The sequence below is a fragment of the Taudactylus pleione genome, unplaced genomic scaffold (assembly GCF_031769625.1).
Source record: "Taudactylus pleione unplaced genomic scaffold, aTauple2 ptg000386l, whole genome shotgun sequence".
NCBI classification, from domain to species: Eukaryota; Metazoa; Chordata; class Amphibia; order Anura; family Myobatrachidae; genus Taudactylus; species Taudactylus pleione.
Window position 1 is genome coordinate 8,944,028 of NW_028284787.1, and position 21,160 is coordinate 8,965,187.

Consider the following 21,160-nt stretch of genomic DNA (forward strand, 5'->3'; position numbering starts at 1 on the left):
GCGTTCACCATGCTTCTGCAAAGATGGCCACCGAGGAGGCCAGCCTGGGGGAGGAGCGCTGCCACAGGGCCAATCGGCAGGTGCAGAGAGGGCGGTGTGCAGCAGGGGAGGCGCGCTCCCCTGGCATGCAATTAACCCCTGGGACGCCGCAGCGCTACCGCTCAGCTGCGGACCGCTGTCCCAGGGGGGTAGAGGAAGCGAAGGTTGGTTACCTGGCTCCAGGCTGCAGCCAGTCCCCAGGGAGCCCCCTGCCTGGGGACTCAGGACCATGTTTCAGCGGGGACCCACTGCGGGACCCCGCTGCTTACCTGCTGCCCCCTTGAAGCCGGCCATGGTCCAACACATCTGGGGTCACCGCTAGCTGTGATCCCAGATGCTTACCAGCATCCCCGGATCAGTACCAGCGGGGGTGTAGGGAAGACAGCGTGGACGTCAGTAGTGACTGTCCATGCTGTACTTCCAGATGGGCAGCCACAGCTGCCTTGAAGAAAACTTCAGGGGCTATTCTTAGCCCCTCTAAACAGGTGCTCCGACTCGGGCACCAACGAAACTGAGATGCCTTGGCTCGGGGGCGGGGTATAGGAGGGAGACCCTAGTGCATCCTGGGAGGCTGAAAACTTAACTCTATGGTGCCTGATGTCATCACCTATACCCCCAAGGTATCCTGTGGATACCCTATGGACCCTGAAGTAGAAAACACTGTTCCAGAGCAGAGTAGAGGTTGTGCATTAAAATTGCACTCCCAGGCCTTGATGAATTCATGCATGAAGTAGTTACATGAAATACATTTTCTATAGAAGAAAAATGTGATCGCTAAATTCCAGTACACACAGGAATTCAATGGAAGGTGTCAGTGTTAAAACATGAATATATCCGCACTATTCGCAGTTGTCGCAATCTGTAAGGACATAATGGAACAATTATATCATAATACAATGGCAATGTAAGCTGATCAAACACAAAGCATATATAGCCTACATTCCAGAAAGTGAATATTGCTGATAAGTAAAGGTGCAACCACTAAAAATAGATATATTTAATTCTGTAGGGTCGAGAGTCATAGAATAGGGTTTCCAACATAAAAGTAATTGCATCAAGCTCACAATTACATTGGTCATATCTCCGCACATGCCTCTTAAATGCCCCACAAATCCACCCAGAACAGACAACTCCATATAGTTTATATGCCCATCAAATTCGCTACATGGCCTAACACCACCAAATGTGCCACCTTAAAAGTCCAAAAATTACAGTAATAATGATCTTTAACCATCAAGTGTCAATGGGTACAACAGAAAAATTATACAAAATCGGTGAAATTAAGCAATAGTCTCATAGAAAGGCATATGAATCTAAGAGAAGCTGCAGGGGTTGTATGAGCAGGGGGAGGAAGTAAATGTTATTGAGCTGAGGAATTGGAGAAGTTAAAATGAGAGCATCAAGTCAAGGTCACAATGCTACAGCTGCAATTGTGCAATACCAGCCAATGGCATGCTGGGAGCTCTAGCTCAGCATCAGTTGGAGGACCACAGGCTGATTAAAAGATGGATGATACCCAGCATGGTGAGATGTAGTAGTCTGCCCTGCACAGACTGCATCTTATGGAGCAGAAGGGAGAGTAGTCTCCTCTTTCTCTAATTTAACGAGCAGCGTTTGCATTTAATTGGCAGCAGAAGACAGTGCTACTGATTGACTGGACACCTCATGTGACCTAGTTTTTTTTATTTTCTCATCATCACGTGAAAGACATGCCACAGAAGTCTACTCATACATTGTTGCTTGAGTCATGGCAAATAGCCCTTTTGACGCACCAGGTGCCAGATGACACGGCCGGACTGTTTTTCATTCAAAATATATGCAAAAATAAAGCAAATAAAAGTGACAAAGCTGAAGTGTTAGTGTACGCGACATTTGTACATGTGTGCTACAGAGTCTGAATCTGTGTAAAAAAAAAAAAAGTCTCTGATGCGGATACAGTTATCACTCCAAGTTCTGTTGTGCTTGACCTGCAACTGAGTCTATAAAACCAATTTCTGTGTGGTTAAAGTCGTGGCCTAGTGTCTCTGGTACATTGTGTGCAAAACATCAAGAAATATACGGTACACTACTCCTCTCGGAGCGTCTCGGTCTCGCTGGGCAGCTCACACCATATGACGTACTTGGTGTATGAAGACATTTGTATAGCGTGTAAGAACACTCTATATATTATGCCTTTATCACTACACTGGACTAGGCCTTGCGTGGAGTAATGGTACTCTAATTTTGTCATGGTCTGATTAAAAAAGAAGAATCTAGCTCAGTTTCTCAAACCAAAGTGACTTGGTCTCTATACATACCCAGTAAAATGAAAACTTGAAATCGCAAGATGTACACTTTTAAGTTTTATTCAAAAGACAAAAATGTTTCATAAACCCCAATATGGATGAGAACACACAAGAGCCTTAAAAATTTAACAAAATCTGTACAAAATGATATTTCGTCCATATGATTACTGCTTTTCTTCTTAAGCTATCGTCTTGGTCCTCCTCTTCCTCTGCCACGTCCTCTGCCTCGACCACGGCCTCTTCCTCTGCCACGGCCAGCAACTGTGTAGGAAAATATAAATAAGGACCTTATAGCATGATTATAATTTATGAAATGTACACAGTGTAAATGCAATGAGATGCATTTAAGAAGGGTAAACGTGCATCTATATGTACATCTAGAATAAGACAATTTCTTGTCCAATACAATGGAAATGAAACTTACTGCAAGCTCCAGAGCATAAGAAGCCTAACACACACTATCATGTGACCACTGCACATGAAAAGTAGCAAGGGAGAAGAGACAACACATTTTCATGCTAGTTAGCTCATACCCAATTAAATCAGGGATGTGGCGCATGTGGTTTCCCAAACTAATTGTTCAGGGAGCACTAAAGGTCCCCATACATCAGCAATTGATTGCAGCAATCGTGCAATTGCTTGTGTATAAAAATCTTTCCCTTTTTCAATTGCACGATTGCTGCAATCAATTGCTGATGTATGGGGCCTTAACAGTGCATATTTTCAAGGTTTCCTCACAGAATCACAAGTGAAATTAGCTACACCTGTGAATCTTTTAAAATGTGTCAGCCAGTAACAAATACACCTGTGCACCAGCTAGGAAAAATGGAACCCATGCACTGTAAAGCTGGCCACACACTAGACCAACTTACAGCCAACCATCCATCTAGTTGATTGGTTGGAATAAAAATATGGTAAGGTATGAAAGCAAATGACAATCAACAATTTGCCTGCAAATGCTGGAAAATGGACAAAAACTGTTTGTAAAATGCTTGTCTGAACGACCATTTTCATCTGTTTTCTGGCATTTAGGAGCAACTTGCTGATCATTTACTCCCATATGTTACCAGATTTTCATGCCAACCAGCCAACCAGTTGGATGAAAGTTGGTCTAGCGTGTGGCCAGCTTTAGTGCTCCCTGAGGAATGAGTTTGGGAAACACTGGACTAGATAATCTGCTCAAGATGAAAACTGTAGAAAGTTTATCCAACAAGTGGTTAGACAGACATCAGGTGTTGCATACTACTTTGGGGCTATTTTGCAGATTTACATCCTACAAATTCCCCGCAAAAAAAAAAAAAAAAAACTCAACAGAATGCTCCCCAGATTATATTAAACATTTTTTAAACAAGCAAATAACCTATATAAAAATGAATATATTTAAAATACTAAGGGGAAAAATCAATTAGTCGAGGGATTTACCACTTGTTTAGTGCTGGGCTTAGTGCAGACAGTAATTGAATAGCACCAAGCTCTTAACCCAGGGGCTAAAACCCCACGGTAAGTTCTGTGGCCAACTGGATTCCTCCCCCCCCCCCAAGAGTTGAAAAATGTGAACTCTAATGTTTATCATATCTACATATGTGCACAAAGCTCTCACTCCTCGGCAACAGGCCGCTGTTAGGAGGGAGGTGCTTCTCTGAGTGACAGATTGCAGAGTTGCTGTGCAGAAATGCGCTGCGTGGATTGATTGAATTACACACAGGAACAGCACCACAAATACTGCATTTACAGCTTTTGGACAGAGGATTAATTTAAACAAATCCTAAATATCTGTAAGAAGCTTCAGATATTTGCTGCCTTTCAAGAAAAAAAAAAAAAAAAAAAAAAAAAAACACCCACACAATATTCAGAAGAGTATGGGTCATATTCAATCAGGGAGTGAAAAGCCCGTGCTGGACTTTTCGCTCCACATCGGAGCTTTTCTGGGGATAAAGTATCGGGTGCTTGCCCGCTTTATCCCCGAATTCAATTTGAAGCCTGCGAAAGGGTATCGAGAAAATTAGGGGAATTTTTGTGAATTCATCCTGGGACCCCTCTAATGATGTCCTGACATGGGGGAACACTGGGTACTCCCGTTAATCCCGCTGAAGGCAATTAGGGTTTTTAAATAGCCGCGGTCTTTTTGTGCAACTATGAAGAATAGCGGGTTTTTTTTTTTTAATTAGTTATTCCTATCAAATTTGGGGTACATTAAAACAGGGGTAAGCATATTTTTAAGTCCGTAAAATTAATTTTAAAAATTCTGCAAAAATGCACCTGCCGCTACTCTACGCAAATGAAGAAAACACTTGCCGCATACTTCTGGACCTCACCAGAATTAAATAGTTCGTTTGGCATTTTTTTATCCCCAAATTTAAAGTTATTTGTTCGGGGTGTCCCGTTTGTTCTCTCCAACTATTGATTTTTTTTTTTTTTTTTTTAATGATAATTTTTTTAAGCCTGCACCCCTAAACCCCAATTCTGCACTTTTTTCGCCATGTTCAACATGGTGAAAAGTTGTTCTTTTTTTTAAAGACTTCTCGAACCTGCGAAGAGTCTTTGAAATTGAATACGTGGATAATTGAAATAGGCGAAAATGAAGTCATCGGCGATAAATTATTGCTTTAAATTGAATACGAACATATGCCTATGAAATCCCCAGGGAGCAGACACATCACTGAGCCACAAGTTACTAGTAAACTGCAAGGCTTTATTCACATGATTATTAATACAACCCATAAAGTAGCTGTCTCAACGCAAAATATAACACCTTCCACAAATACAACATACACAACAACCAGACTCGCGTAACATCCAATTTGTTGGACCTATACAGTCACTACAGCAGCCCACAATAAAGAGACAGTCTCAGGGTTAAGAAAGAAAAATGATACAAATTGGAACTTACCAGCCTCTCTCTTCTTGGATTTAACTTTTGGTTCAACGTCAACAAGTAATGTGTCAAGGGGTAAGCTGTCTGGCAGGATGAAGTAACGGATATTATTCCCCCGAATACTTAATGTCTCTAACTGGACTGGCTCTCTATTCTTCACAGTCATTTTTACAGCCTTCAGATGTGTATTCATGCTCACATCAACCCCTGGAATCAAAAAAAGGCATACAGTTGTAAAAAGGAAATCGGCTTTAAATAAAAAAAAAAAACACATACACCTGATCACATTAAATAGATCCAGTCATATTCTATGTTCTGTATTTTGGAACTTTAGCATTATTATTAAAAAAAAAAAAAAAAAATCATCCTCAGGTGTAAGAGGGGAATTCAATTGTTTTGGGCACCCGACGGACCTGTTCAATTGTTGTTCTGATTGGGCGCCCATTATTTCTGCCGTCACTTCATGTCAATTGATTTATTGTGTGCTGTAACTTCATACATATCAAAACTAGGGTGGGAAAACATTTTCCAAACACACACTGTTTTGATAAAAAACAAAAAAACAAAATGCTTTTGGAGTCCTTGAGCCCTTTCAGTTATCTTAGGGGTCAAACCCAATGTTTGCGCAGGATTCGAAGTGCTATTGCCACAACATCAAAACCCTGGCAACGGCACCACATCTCGCACCCATCACGGCCTGCTCCGACCCAGAATTTGCGTAATTCTGCTCAGAACCCTATGGGGCTGAGAGCGCTTTTATGCGAATTCAGGCTGCAGTCAGGAGTGGCTGCGGTCGCGATGACTCGCACCCACGAGATCGCAGACAATTTGATTGAACCTATAATGTGTTCAAGATGGCAATTATTGAATCCAAATTGCTGACATCAATAAAGGGGAATTGCATTGCCACTTTAGCAAATGCACACCTGAAATAAATCACAAAAAAAAAAAAAGAAAAAAAACACAGATCACTAGTATTTAATGAATAAAACAGAAAATAATTCTCTCATTTTTGTTTTTCATGGTATTAGGATTTAAGAGAGCGGTACAATTGTGGATAACAGCTGGGAAGAACAACTGGTACAGCGGGACTTCGCTACCACAATTCTCAATATTCCCTCGCACCTTAAAGCGTGCAGGAAAAACACTAGCCCGGGTTAGTACGGGGAAACAGCTGTTTGGACTCTTAAAACCAGGACTTTTCATCCATTTCTGTTTGCCATCTGGTGCAAGCAGAAAACTGTGCACCCGCAGTATTCGCTCCAGATCTGAGAGACAATTGAATGGCTCAGTTGAGCGCAAAAAAACTGAATCGCTCCATATGAGTATGCAAACAAGTAGTAACAGACAAATATGGAACAGCAATATTGGGAGAGATTCAACTGTTTTTTGGGCACCCAAACATAATGGTGCCCATCGGAGCAATTCAATTATCCCTCAATTAGGGTGAGAGTACGGGTCCAGAAGCACCAGGTATCCATGCAAAGCAAGTAAACCCATGTTAAGTTTTGATTTGGGCACCAAAAGTGCCTACTAGCGCACATTTCTTCTCACTACCTCGAGAGGCAGCTATTCGGAATATGTTTTTTAGATGCTTTGGGACATACACAAATTCTGCAGATTAGGAAGCTTGAATCCACACCTTAAAGATGGCGGACTCATTTTCATAAAGTGTGCCCCTGTGAATCAATTGTAAATTGGCCATTCGTGAAGGTTGCGGCAATTTAGTGCTTTACTTCTATAGTGCGGGACCTGGGAAAAGTGCATGAAAGAGTGGGAAAAATATCCTGATCCCTAAATTAAGATAGCAAAACAGCATTAGAAGGCTGTTACTTACTAGAAGCAAGGTATTGTATATACTTAAAAAGGGGTCAAATGGTTTATTATCAGTGATCGCGCTGAGCAAAAGAAAATGTGGGTCCCAGGGATCCCTCACGTTAAAAAATTGGGCTAAGGGCAGGCAGCAGTTGGGACAGTGCCGGTGGTGGGGGCAGTTAAAAAGCTTGGGAAGTGCTGGGGACAGGTAGCAGTTGGGGTAGAGCTGGGGGTATAGGGGGTGTAAAGGCAGGCAGTGCTAGGTTTAAGGAGGGAGGTCTCAGGATGCAATTGAAAACAGATAAAAAAAAAAATTATATGAAGCGCTGTTCAAACCTATATGCATTATATATGTACAAACAACTTTACACCCCCCTCTCCCCTCCAAACAGCAGTAGGGGGTGGGCGTTCCTGAAGATCACCACCACTGCTGCAGCTGCCTAGTAGAAGGGAGGGGGGAGAGGGGACACTGGGTTAGGGGAGATGCAACTATGGCAGGGAGCTCAGACAGAGATCAGCGCTGATCAGTCTGTCAGTGTGCCTGGCCCAGCGGCTAGATTTTCGGCAGCCACCAGGCTCAGGAGACAATGCCTGCCCCTCCGCTTCCTCCACAGACACAGAATAAGGCAGCTGCCCGGCCAGCTATACTGACTGATTGCCCTTACACTGGGAAGCAGCAGAAGGGCCGCAACAGTCTCCTGAGCCTGGTGGCTGCCAGGCTAATAGAGCCTGGCCATGGTCTCCGTTACAGCTAGCCATACCCTTCCTTGTGAACAGCCAGAGAATACCATAGTATGGTGCTTGATCTGTGCGCCTCCTCCAATTGCTCTGCTCCACCATACTCAAAGGAATAACAAACCTCAGAGATTCAAGTGCCGGTCTGACAAGAAATGGAAAATGCTGTTCCACAGACAATACTGGGGAGTGGCTAGACTCTTTTCTCAGCCATTGAGGGTAGAGGCTGCCGGCGGCGATTGGCTGGGGAGATGCAGTTGGCAGCAATTGCCTGGGGAATCACAGCGCGTCCTACAGGACTAGCTTTTTTTTTTTTTTAAACTGGGTCCCTCTCTCTATAGCCCTTAAAAATGCATGCCCCCAAAGAGTAATGAAAAGAGCCGCGTATTAAAAGACGGCCCTAGTATGCCCCAAGTGTTTTTTTTTATTGCAGGTACTTGCGGCAGTTGGATTTTATGATTTGTGCAACTTTTAAATATGCTGACCCCCATTTTCAAGTACCCCAAATTTTCTGCAAAATGAAACAAAAAAACATCCCGAATACTATTCTGCACCACATATACAAAAACGCTATTTAGCAGCTATTGAGTCAGTTTAAAAACACCAAATACCTTCAGCAAGCCAAGTCGGGGGTAACCATAGCTAACCCCCATGTCAGAGCATCTTTTTGGGGGTGTCAGGCTGATTTCCCCAAATCTGACAGTACTTTCCGCCTGTTCAAGTTTCACTGGGTCCCGTTTTCACGTACTTTCAAATTGAAAAGGGGGGGGGGGGGGGTAAAGCGGGCACGTGCGCGATACTTTTCTGTCTACAAAACACGCGATGTAGGCAAACAGTCTGGGAGACGGAAAAGTATTGCGGGTCCGCTCTAATTGAGTACGGCTCAAATGCCTGTAATCAAACAACCAAACACAAATCAATAAATGTTCTCATGCTAGCACTCAAAAAAAAAAAAAAAAAAAAAAAAAAAAAAAAAGGATGGAAGATTGATCATCTAAACCATAAAATTGCGTAAAGTTCTATCACATTCATTTGTCGCCCAAATTACTTATTAAATTAAGTCGGTTTCATAAAAGTCCTCTACTACTTTCCACATGTTTTCTATCCAGTGCACAAAGAAGATTGATTTTACTTCCAAAGGTTACAACGCAACCATTAAGACATGGCTCTACAAATCCCGGGCACAAGGTCGCCATGACGACTAAGATTTTAGTCCTGGCGACTGGGATTTCCAAGTCATGACGTCTCCCCCATAGTCCTGAAGAGCGGCAGCGGACGCGAAATCGCGACCTAAGGTAAGTATTCCGGGGGGGGTTTTGTGGGGCACTATCTCAAGGGGCTTACTACTAGGTTGAGGGACACTGAAAGGGCATGTGTGGTGGTCTATACAAGCTGTCATATATTTTGGTAATGGACGATGGTCTGGCTCCTAAACTTTTAAGATGGCTCCTAGATTTTACAAAAATTTGTCAAGCTCTGCATTAAAATAAAGCAAAGGAAAAAAAAAAAAAGTGTAAATAGAAAGCACAAGCCAGAGAAAAGTTGTGAGAAGATGGAAGACTTAAGGGTGGAACATTTTAAAGCGACCTCAGTATTAGTTTGCAGACATGAATTGCGTTTTCTCTACCATCATTTTTAAGGGTGTCTCTAAACTAGGGGTGTGCAATAAGCAGCTGCCAGCTGTTTTATAACTATATATCCCAGAATGCCCTGCCACAGTTTAGCTATTTGACCATGCTAAAACAGTTGCAAGGCATGCTGGGATGTGTAGTTCAACAGCTGGAAGGCCTCTTATTGCCCACCCGCTAGTCTATACTCCTTATCGGACAGTCGGACAAAATGTAGTCCAATACAAGAGAACAAAGTACAGACAAGGCTGACAAAAAAAGATGCAGACATAAGAGCTTACATCAGGGTTGGCCAGACTGATACACTAGAGTACCATAAGAGGAGCCCTCTAAACCCAAAAAGGGCTGCATGTTACCCTTAAGATCAGGTAAAGAGTAGAGGCTGCGAGTTCTCAGCAGAGCATAAAGTAAAAAATAAGTTGGGCCAACAGGGTATGGAGTGGAGAAAAGTAGTGTGAATTAGGGCACAACCGAGTCTGCCAGTTACCCATTACTGGCTTAGAATCTAGAAAGGGCAAAGCAGAAACCATAGAACTAATTGGACAGAATCAGTCATGGGACTGGAGCTGGTAGAGAATGCAGGAGTAGTACAAGTTATAGTGATTGTGAGGAATATAGCGATATGGCACATAGCGCAAATTATAGTTTTAATGTCATAACAGATTGGTAATTAAAAGCCATAGAATAACTGGGTTTTCTAAATGTGAGGGCAGGAGAGCTGACTCATTATTGACTGCCCTTACTAGGTCATGTATTCTTTGAGTCCTGTTACAAGTTAATGAAAGGCAGGGAAGATGGAAACTAACCCTTTGACATGCAAATGGCACCTAGCTCTGTATGTTCCTGAAAGGGCCTATTCTCACATTTCGGAGCCACAGCTCAATTTTAAGAATTGTTAAATGTAACATATGACTGTCACATGATAATTATTCTTGGAAGTGTACAAGGCAGGAAACATCTTGGTTAAAGTATTGCCCAGGTAATGAAATTAACAGGGACAGGCTAAGTTCCCTGTTAATGAAATTAGGAAATACAACACAGATTTGTCTATTTTAGAGCCTATCTGTGTTTCCTTTCAATTCTAATAATGTTGTCACCAGGGCATGTGTATTGTTAAGCCTTGGTGTCTGCATGTATAGACAGTCAGCACCATAGGGGGTAAAACAAATAGAAACCAGGTTGATGAGATATGGCACATCAATGATCAGTCATATTTGGATGGTTTATGTGACAAAAGTGATGCATCAGTGATAGCTGGAAGCTTGGAAAATTATATACATATAACTGGACTCCATATCCAGGTTGTGTGCGATTCCCAGATCACTGAGACATACAGTTTTGAAGATACGAGATCTCTCAGGAATGCACTATGACAACCACAACATATTTACACTTGTATAACAGATAAAATATGGACCACTATGATGAATACCCCATATTATAGGTAGTCCATCCACAGGGGAAGTTATTAGGTTTTTTCTGTTATAAACTTAGCTGGGAGGTTCCTGCCCTCCAATTATCTAATCTGCTAATCAGAACGGACTGATGACATCACCTGAGGTGTGATACTATTCTGATAATAGGGATTGAAGCCCTGTGTTCTGTGTTATAACTGGGGGATCAATTTGTCGCATTGAAGTTGAACCTGCAGTCTCTGTATTTCTTACCATTCCTCCTGGGCAGAACGCTAAGTGTTTTCTAACGCAGCGTGTTTTCTAACAGCGTGTTTTCCGTAAGTCTACCTCTACCATTTTATATTGCTGTATGTACCTGTGTAACCATTCTTTTCTCTGTAACATTTTTTTAAGCATTGTACTACCTTTTGTGTAAATAAAGTATTCTTTTTTAGTTTATTTCAAATATGCTCCGAACCCTAGTCTTTGAAGAGATTATTAGTGACGCTACACATATTGTTAAGTACGGGAAGCAGAGGGTTGGTCACTTAACTGTGTGGTCTGGGATGCAGAGTCTGCGCAATTGTGGAGAGGTTAAGCGACAGATTAACTGTGTGGGAATCTTGTTGCTGAGCCGGTGCAATTATTGGGATAATAGAGGACCGGTGCCCTCTTTAAATTGTTCCCATCGGTGGTGGCAGTTTCGTAAGTAAGGTATTTGTATCACGGTGCTCTGTCTATAGCAGAGGTGCACCCCCCCACGTCAGGGATACTGGGTACGGATCCCTGACAGTGATGGTGAATCTATCTATACTTAGTGCAGGATTAGAATAGCAGACAACAAATGGGGTATGCAAATCCCACGTAACCAGAAAGGAAGAGTAAAAGGGCATGTGACAATCTATGTAGTCTGGCTGAGTATATAAAGTGAATGAAATAAAATAAACAAACGACCAGTTATAAAATGATATACTGGTCATTATTATTTTGAGTGAAAAGAGAAAGCTTGAAAGACTGAAGGTTAGGAGAGAGTCTGGTCAAGCAGGGTAGGGAGTTCCATATGTAGGCAGCAACACAGGACAAATCTTGAGGGAGGGCGTGAGAGTGGTTACCAGAGAGGCATGCGTCAGAGGCAGGTATCTTGTGATGCCAGATATATGAAAAGTTGTTGAGGGCAAAAAAAACAAAAAACCATTGAACTGTATTCTGGAGAGGACAGGAAGCAACTCAGCAGAGTGATGCTGCAAATGTGGAGCAGTGAGAGGAAGATCAGTGTTGCTGCAACATTTAGAGGTAAGGCAGGTGAGGGAAGGGTGAGGCCTGGAGTATCATGGAGTATTTATGGATCCAGGTATGCCTATGTTATATGGGGTGGGGCTGTAATTGTGGTGTATTTAACTTTTGGCAGATGTAAAAATTATCTTTATTTTCATTTCTTTTGTGCAGTTAGTCTGTGGAGGTGACCTCCATTTAGATGTGCGTTACTTATGCCCGTATTTACACCACGTGTTCCCAAATAGCGCCTTCGGGTACTTGTTGAAATAGCCATATCGGTTTTGGGGATTTTTATATATCCTTGCTATGCATATCAGGCTGTGTTTCTTCATATTCGCTGATATGTTAATTTGGCTTCCATACTGCTTTGTCAGTCATGTATGGCATAACTATTGTATACCTTTCATTTTTGGGCAGGTGTAATTCTTTAAAATATTACACAATTTAAAAAAAAAAAAAAGGAGGAAAGAACGAATGGATAAAGGGTTTTGTTTATGGCCAAGCAGCCATTTTCCCAGGGCTGAAATACAGAAATAGCAAATAATTTCAATTAAATAAATGGTGGAGGAAAGTGCGTGAGTAGGAGGACAGATAACAAGCTGTAATACTACATGTCCTTCCTGTGCACAGTACTTCACCTCCAGGCTGTAGGTACAAATGAGGAGCACAGTGAAAATATGGCAGCAGCCCAGAAGGCCTGAACTATTATATAGTATTACAGATTTACAAAAAATAAAAAAGTCCCACTTTTTTTTTTTTTTTTTTTTTTTAAGCACTGATTTCAGATTCACCCAGATTTAGGCAAATAAGATAACATTAGGCAATAAACATGCAGGTAGTTCATAGAAATTACACATACAATTCTAACACCATGGGGCAAATACAGGTACACATTTAAACACAGGGGTCTATTTAGTAACAATGTTGATAAAGTATACCAAAATATATTTTTTGCTGTTTTCCCCATTACACTTCACATCTCCAAATTCACAGTGTATTAATAATCATGTTGGACAGTCCATGCATTATTGGACTGTCCTGGCAAAGATGACTCCTTAAAAATAACATCTTTTTCAAGGGTATGCGTTCGGCATACTGGCTGTCGGGATGCCGACACTTACATTACCGGCGCCGGTTAGGGTAGAGAGAGGGGGGAGGGCTAGCATACCGACCAACAAGTGTCGGTATGTTAACCCTGTCGGGATCCCAGCATCGGAATTCTGACTGCCAGGGTCCCGACTGTCTGTATTTCATACTGATTCCATCTCAAGTTCAAAAGACGTGTTCCATCAACAGCGCATGAGCCAAAGGAGGAAGGAAGCAATGAGAAGGTGAGTGAAACAGACAAGAAAAATGAGGGATTACTGAAAGACAAAACAGTGGCAAATAGGGAGTAGTATATCAGCACATATTTAAAATATATAGGGGGCAATTCAATTGTATTTAGCACAGCTCTAGTGTAATGGGCACCCGACAGAGCAATTCAATTGTTGCTTCGTTCAGGCTCCAATAACCATGGGATCAAACATTTCTGCTTGCACCCTCCTGAGGTGGTGAGCAGAAATGTGAGACAAGTCTGGCTTGGGTGCGCTAATCAGTGCTATAGACTGGTTTAGCCATACTACCCGGCTAAAGCCTGTTTGGGCGACAAGAGCAATAAAAACATAACAGACAACTGAGTATCGCCCGGTCTATGTAAACGAGGGATAAGGCGCAACAACAATTGAATAGTGTCAGAAACACACAGAAACTTTTCCTAGCCTTACGACATTTACCAGATGTACAACACATTTAACCTAACCATGCTGATACTTCCAAATAAATGAAATAAACACACAAGCACTTATTCAGATCAAAATTTTGATCACTGGGATCAAACAGACCTGACAGAAAGGAAGGCAGGTGATAACTACAACATACACAGCACATATATGTGCCATTATACCACTAACAGTACCATGAGATATCACTTATACAAGTTACAATGCTCCAGAGTATTAGAGACACATTCCTACCTGTGATGGTGCCATGGACCTGAGTCCCATTCTTCAGCTCTACAGTCACCGTTTCATGGCTCAATTTCATCAAAAACCTGAAAGACAAAAAGGTGCAGATAATATAATATTATCACTATTCTGGCCGGGTACAGCCAGCACCCCCCGTGTGCGCCGGGGAGCCTACACAGCCAGCAGCCCCCGCCCCCCTTTGTGGCCCGGGAAGCGTACACTACACCCTCTTCCCCGCTGTGTGCCGGAGAGCCTACATCTCGTGCATCCCCCCCTATACCGGGAAGCATACACAGCCTGCATCCCCCCCCCCCTATACCGGGAAGCATACACAGCCTGCATCCCCCCCCCCCTATACCGGGAAGCATACACAGCCTGCATCCCCCCCCCCTATACCGGGAAGCATACACAGCCTGCATCCCCCCCCCTATACCGGGAAGCATACACAGCCTGCATCCCCCCCCCCTATACCGGGAAGCATACACAGCCTGCATCCCCCCCCCTATACCGGGAAGCATACACAGCCTGCATCCCCCCCCCTATACCGGGAAGCATACACAGCCTGCATCCCCCCCCTATACCGGGAAGCATACACAGCCTGCATCCCCCCCCTATACCGGGAAGCATACACAGCCTGCATCCCCCCCCCTATACCGGGAAGCATACACAGCCTGCATCCCCCCCCCTATACCGGGAAGCATACACAGCCTGCATCCCCCCCCTATACCGGGAAGCATACACAGCCTGCATCCCCCCCCTATACCGGGAAGCATACACAGCCTGCATCCCCCCCCTATACCGGGAAGCATACACAGCCTGCATCCCCCCCCTATACCGGGAAGCATACACAGCCTGCATCCCCCCCCTATACCGGGAAGCATACACAGCCTGCATCCCCCCCCTATACCGGGAAGCATACACAGCCTGCATCCCCCCCCTATACCGGGAAGCATACACAGCCTGCATCCCCCCCCTATACCGGGAAGCATACACAGCCTGCATCCCCCCCCTATACCGGGAAGCATACACAGCCTGCATCCCCCCCCTATACCGGGAAGCATACACAGCCTGCATCCCCCCCCTATACCGGGAAGCATACACAGCCTGCATCCCCCCCCTATACCGGGAAGCATACACAGCCTGCATCCCCCCCCTATACCGGGAAGCATACACAGCCTGCATCCCCCCCCCTATACCGGGAAGCATACACAGCCTGCATCCCCCCCCTATACCGGGAAGCATACACAGCCTGCATCCCCCCCCTATACCGGGAAGCATACACAGCCTGCATCCCCCCCCTATACCGGGAAGCATACACAGCCTGCATCCCCCCCCTATACCGGGAAGCATACACAGCCTGCATCCCCCCCCTATACCGGGAAGCATACACAGCCTGCATCCCCCCCCTATACCGGGAAGCATACACAGCCTGCATCCCCCCCCTATACCGGGAAGCATACACAGCCTGCATCCCCCCCCTATACCGGGAAGCATACACAGCCTGCATCCCCCCCCTATACCGGGAAGCATACACAGCCTGCATCCCCCCCCTATACCGGGAAGCATACACAGCCTGCATCCCCCCCCTATACCGGGAAGCATACACAGCCTGCATCCCCCCCCTATACCGGGAAGCATACACAGCCTGCATCCCCCCCCTATACCGGGAAGCATACACAGCCTGCATCCCCCCCCTATACCGGGAAGCATACACAGCCTGCATCCCCCCCCTATACCGGGAAGCATACACAGCCTGCATCCCCCCCCTATACCGGGAAGCATACACAGCCTGCATCCCCCCCCTATACCGGGAAGCATACACAGCCTGCATCCCCCCCCTATACCGGGAAGCATACACAGCCTGCATCCCCCCCTATACCGGGAAGCATACACAGCCTGCATCCCCCCCTATACCGGGAAGCATACACAGCCTGCATCCCCCCCTATACCGGGAAGCATACACAGCCTGCATCCCCCCCTATACCGGGAAGCATACACAGCCTGCATCCCCCCCTATACCGGGAAGCATACACAGCCTGCATCCCCCCCTATACCGGGAAGCATACACAGCCTGCATCCCCCCCTATACCGGGAAGCATACACAGCCTGCATCCCCCCCTATACCGGGAAGCATACACAGCCTGCATCCCCCCCTATACCGGGAAGCATACACAGCCTGCATCCCCCCCTATACCGGGAAGCATACACAGCCTGCATCCCCCCCTATACCGGGAAGCATACACAGCCTGCATCCCCCCCTATACCGGGAAGCATACACAGCCTGCATCCCCCCCTATACCGGGAAGCATACACAGCCTGCATCCCCCCTATACCGGGAAGCATACACAGCCTGCATCCCCCCCTATACCGGGAAGCATACACAGCCTGCATCCCCCCCTATACCGGGAAGCATACACAGCCTGCATCCCCCCCTATACCGGGAAGCATACACTGCCTGCATCCCAGACATCTCTCCTGCAGCTTTGTTCCCGCCGCAAACACAATCCGCAGCCATCTAGCCCCCGCACCGTCTCACCTGACCAACTTCATGTCTGCCGGTGGCCGCTGCAAGCACAACCACCCTCACACAGGAACAGACGTAGGGACAGCAGGACCGATGCGGTATATATTCATGTACTAACAACTGCTACTGGAAGACGCCTGACTGGAAGCCGCTGTGACCCGGATGTTGCGGCACAGAGTGGCGGAAGTCAGCGCTGTGCACCGTGGGATAGAATTGTGTCTTCGGCTCAGACGCCATTTTTCTGCAGACCTGATTACTCGGGCGTCCGGAAGCTAATATTATTATTATGGAATGAGATAGATCCTCTTCTTCCATATTATTATGGTTAGGGCTAAAGTGAAAAAAAAAAATCAGCTATACAGACCGTAATGGTGGTGGTACTGCTAGCTGCACATACGGCGCGTACTGATGGCTCCTCCTTATTTCATTGGAAATATACCATACTTGTATGGATCCGTATACATTTTTTTTCCAAGGAGTGACTGTGGATGAGTAATATATTTACCTACTCTCCAACATGACCCATTCCATTAGGTACAAAACACACTGGTCCTGGACTTCTCACCTAATTTATGATTGCAGTCACCTGTGTTGAACTAGGTAATTGATGAGACAGGTGTTTCACCACAGGTGGCTGCAATTATACATTAAGAGGGAAGTCCAGGAGCAGAGCATTTTGCACCTTATGGAACGGGTCATGTTGAATTATTTAGCAAGCTTGCTTTTCATAAATGATGTAGGAACTACAGGTTCTGCATGTTGGGTATCCCAGCTATGTAGTGTAACAATAGCCTACTGCAGGAGAGCTCACAGAAATATTAGGGTAATTAGTGCTGAATTATTCTAAAGGGTCTACGGCTTGACCCTTCTGTAGAGTTTGCCCCGTTAATTATTGCTAACTTCAGATGTAGTTATTCCTCTGACCAGCTCCGGTAACTGATGCTGTGTGTGGGCTCAGTGTCAGAAACTTAGGAGGAGATTTTAGAAAATGTGAAAGACACTTCCAATGTGCCCGGCGTGTAAATTAAGGCCCCCATACATCAGAGATTGATTGCAGCAATCATGCAATTTGCAATCGATTGTCTATAAAAATCTTTCCATTTTTCAATCGATTGCAGAATTGCCACAATCGATTGAAAAAGTGAAAGATTTTTATACACAATCGATTGCAAACTGCACAATTGCTGCAATCAATCTCTGATGTATGGGGGTCTTTACAGAGACAGCAGTTCTAGCAACCACTGTTCCTGCTATTAATGGGGAGAGGCCGACCTGCTTGTGTCCCTGGGGCAGCACAGACGGTGTAATGGTTAGCGTTACTGCCTCACAGCACTGAGGTCGTAGGTTCAATTCCCACCACGGCCCTAACTGTGTGGAGTTTGTATATTCTCCCTGTGTTTGCGTGGGTTTCCTCCCACACTCCAAAAAATATACTGGTAGGTTAATTGGCTCCCCACAAAAATTATCCGTAGTGTGTATGTGTGTGAGCATGTGTTAGGGAATATAGGGCCTGATTCAGACCCACTCGCGAGCGGCTGTCCACTCGCAAGTGGTTCGATGTTATGGACTGAGCATGCTCCGTCGTGCGCATGCGCCAGACGCGACGAGCGAAGGAAAGTCCTTTGCTCGTTGTGTCCGATCAAAGGGGGCGTGCTGTCAATGTTGATTGACAGCACGCCCCCTTTGGGGGGCGTGCCTCCCTGACGGGGGCGTTCCCACGGGAACGCCTCCCGTCAAAAGCCGGCCCACTGACATCACTAGTGATGTCAGTGGGAGTGATTTTGGCTCTGATGGAGCCAAAATCATTCCGGAGCTTGCGGTTGAAAACCTCAACCGCAGGCTCCGGCTCGCAATTGCGATGGTCACGACCATCGCGGCCATCACAATGCACGCTCGTATAGCCTGTGGGTGGTGACCCACAGCTATACGAGCGTCCAGGAGGACGCTCCATTTTCATGGAGCCCGACCCTCATTCAGAGCGTGCGCTCTGCTCAGAGCGTACGGCTCTGAATGAGGGCCATAGACTGTAAGCTCCACTGGGGCAGGGACTGATGTGAATGGCCAAATATTCTCTAAAGCACTGTGGAATATATGTGCGCTATATAAATAACTGGTAATAATAATAATACCCACAAAACAGACTCGGAGGCAAAGTTTTGGGATACAAATCTGGTCACAGCTTTATTTGTTTTACCACATTAAAATCATTGTAGGGTACCAAAATAAGCAGTGGGCAAGGCTAGCTTACATTATCCACCTGATAATGTACTGTGGCGTGTCCTTACCAGGTAGGCGCCACGACCCGCATATCAGGCTTGCCTGGCACTCATCCCACAGGCCCAACTGTCCAGTGCCGGAGACGGATGTGCAGCCATTCAACGAGATGAATCTGCAAGCCTCGGCTGGCACACCCCTCCCCCAATTTCCTATGTCTTGGCGCACCGCTTCCCATTCGCTGCCCGCCGATTGTGACAAATGCAGTATTACCATTCAATATTTCAACACAACATGAACACTGCAAAACACACTTCCCTAAAGAAAACTCCCCTTTGAGAATGTACTTTAGCTTGCCAGTGAGCCTTATGACTCCCAAGTTTAAACACAAAAGAAAATAAACACCATTATTTTTTTTTAGTTTTTTTGTTATAAAAGAAACACTTTTACAAAAACTAAAAGAAAAAAAAAAACAACCTTTTTTTAAAGAAAACTGCATACAGTGGCGCTTGAAAGTTTGTGAACTCTTCAGAATTTTCTATATTTCTGCTGAAATTTGGCATAAAACTAGCTCAGATTTTTACACAAATTCTAATAGTAGATAAAGAGAACCACATCAAACAAATGAGACAAAAAATGTAGACGTGCTACTTTTTCAATTGATGAAAATGATCCAATATCACATATCTGAGAGGTGAAAGGTGGAGCAGCAATAACTACTTCTCCTTTCTCCAAATATGACACTTCTCATTTAAACCAAAAAGCTTTATTTTGGACTCCTCTGTCCACAAAACATTGTTTCAGTAGTCTTCTGGCTTGTCCAGGTGAACTACAGACGGGCAGCAATGTTCTTTTTGGAGAGCAGCGGCTTTCTCCTTGCAATCCTGCCATTGTTGTTCAGTGTCCGCCTGATGGTGGACTCATGAACATTAACATTAGCTAATGTGAGAAAGGCCTTCAGTTGCTTAGAGGTTACCTTGGGTTCCTTTGTGACCTTGCAAACTATTAGATGCCTTGCTCTTGGCGTGATCTTTGTTGGTCTCATAATAATGGTCTGTAATTTCCTCTATTTGTACACAATCTGTCTGACTGTTGATTAGTGGAGTCCAAGTTTTGTAATCTTTTCCAGTCTGATGAGCATCAACAACTCTTCTTCTGAGGTCCTCAGAAATTTCCTTTGTTCGTGGCATGATACACTTCCACAAACATGTGTTGTGAACATCAGACTTCGATAGATCCCTCCTTTTAAAAAAGACAGGTTGTCTACACACCTGATTGTCATCCCAGAGATTGAAAATACCTAACTCTAATTTCACCTCAAAAAATCTGCTAAGCCTAAAGGCCCCCATAAATCAGAGATTTATGGCAGCAATCGTGCAATTTGTAATCAATTGTGTATAAAAATCTTTCCCATTTTCAATCGATTGTAGATTACAGATTTGCCACAATCGATTGAAAAACGGAAAGATTTTTATACACAATCAATCTCTGATGTATGGGGGCCTTAAAGGTTCACACAGTTTTAGCACAGATATGTGTATTGGATCACTTTCCTCAAAAAGAAAATGAGCATCTCAAAATTTTGTGTCTCATTTGTTTGATTTGGTTCTCTTTACTTTTGGGACTTGTGTGAAAATCTGAGGTAGTTTTAGACCAAATTTCAACAGAAATATAGAATTGTGAAAGGTTCACAAACTTTCAAGCACCACTGTAGATTACTGCAGACATATAGGGTGGGTGGGAACTTTTTCCTACTGCTGCTTTGGAAATGACCTGGCCCCTTCTGCCATATACCTTTGTGCCAATGGGTGCATTTAGTGTCCACTGTGCTGTACCAGAGAATACTTCTGCTATTCACCATTAATGGGTGTACTTAATTGTTCACTGTGCTGTATAGATTACTTCTGCTAATCACCCATGTACTAGTGCGGCCGGCGGTCCAAATTTCCGACAGGGATGGCCCGGCAGAGCTGAAGATTCCGACAGCAGCTAAGGTGAGTACAAACTAACCTAACACTCTCTTATGGGTGCCTAACCCTAACCTCCCCCCCAAGGACCAAACCCCCAACTAAGTACCTAAACCTAACCCCCCCATCCCTGCTGCCTAAGCCTAAATTTCCCGGGGGGTGCCTAACCCTAACCTCCCGGTGGTGCCTAACCCCCCTTCCCCTAGCCTAACCCTCCCGGGGGCTGCCTAGCCCTAAGTCCCCCCCCTCTCGCGGCTGTCCACGCCCGGCTTTCCTTTGATCGGGATGCCGGGTTTCGAGCTCCCGGCGTAGGTAAAATGACAGGCATCGGGATTTTGATGCATCTCATTAGACCCTTGCCGGATTAGACAGTCAGGATTTAGACCGTCGGGATCCCGACTGC

At 44.9% G+C, this 21,160-nt stretch overlaps 1 protein-coding gene across 1 annotated transcript; it reads right to left on the reverse strand.

Annotated features, from left to right (window-relative positions):
* Positions 1-2,368: 2,368 nt before the first annotated feature.
* SNRPD1 (small nuclear ribonucleoprotein D1 polypeptide) lies at positions 2,369-16,770 on the reverse strand. Its single transcript, XM_088445647.1, has 4 exons — positions 16,589-16,770; positions 14,062-14,138; positions 5,215-5,406; positions 2,369-2,585 (listed from the first exon to the last, which is right to left on the reverse strand). The coding sequence occupies exons 1-4, from the start codon at positions 16,600-16,602 to the stop codon at positions 2,509-2,511; spliced, it is 360 nt and encodes a 119-aa protein (XP_088301773.1). The 5' UTR covers positions 16,603-16,770; the 3' UTR covers positions 2,369-2,508.
* Positions 16,771-21,160: the final 4,390 nt, after the last annotated feature.

Coding starts and splice junctions, on each gene's coding strand:
- SNRPD1 (XM_088445647.1), bottom strand. Junction 5,407..14,061: donor GGTCCATGGCACCATCACAG/GTAGGAATGTGT, acceptor TTTTGATTCCAG/GGGTTGATGTGAGCATGAAT. Junction 2,586..5,214: donor ATCCAAGAAGAGAGAGGCTG/GTAAGTTCCAAT, acceptor TTTCCTACACAG/TTGCTGGCCGTGGCAGAGGA.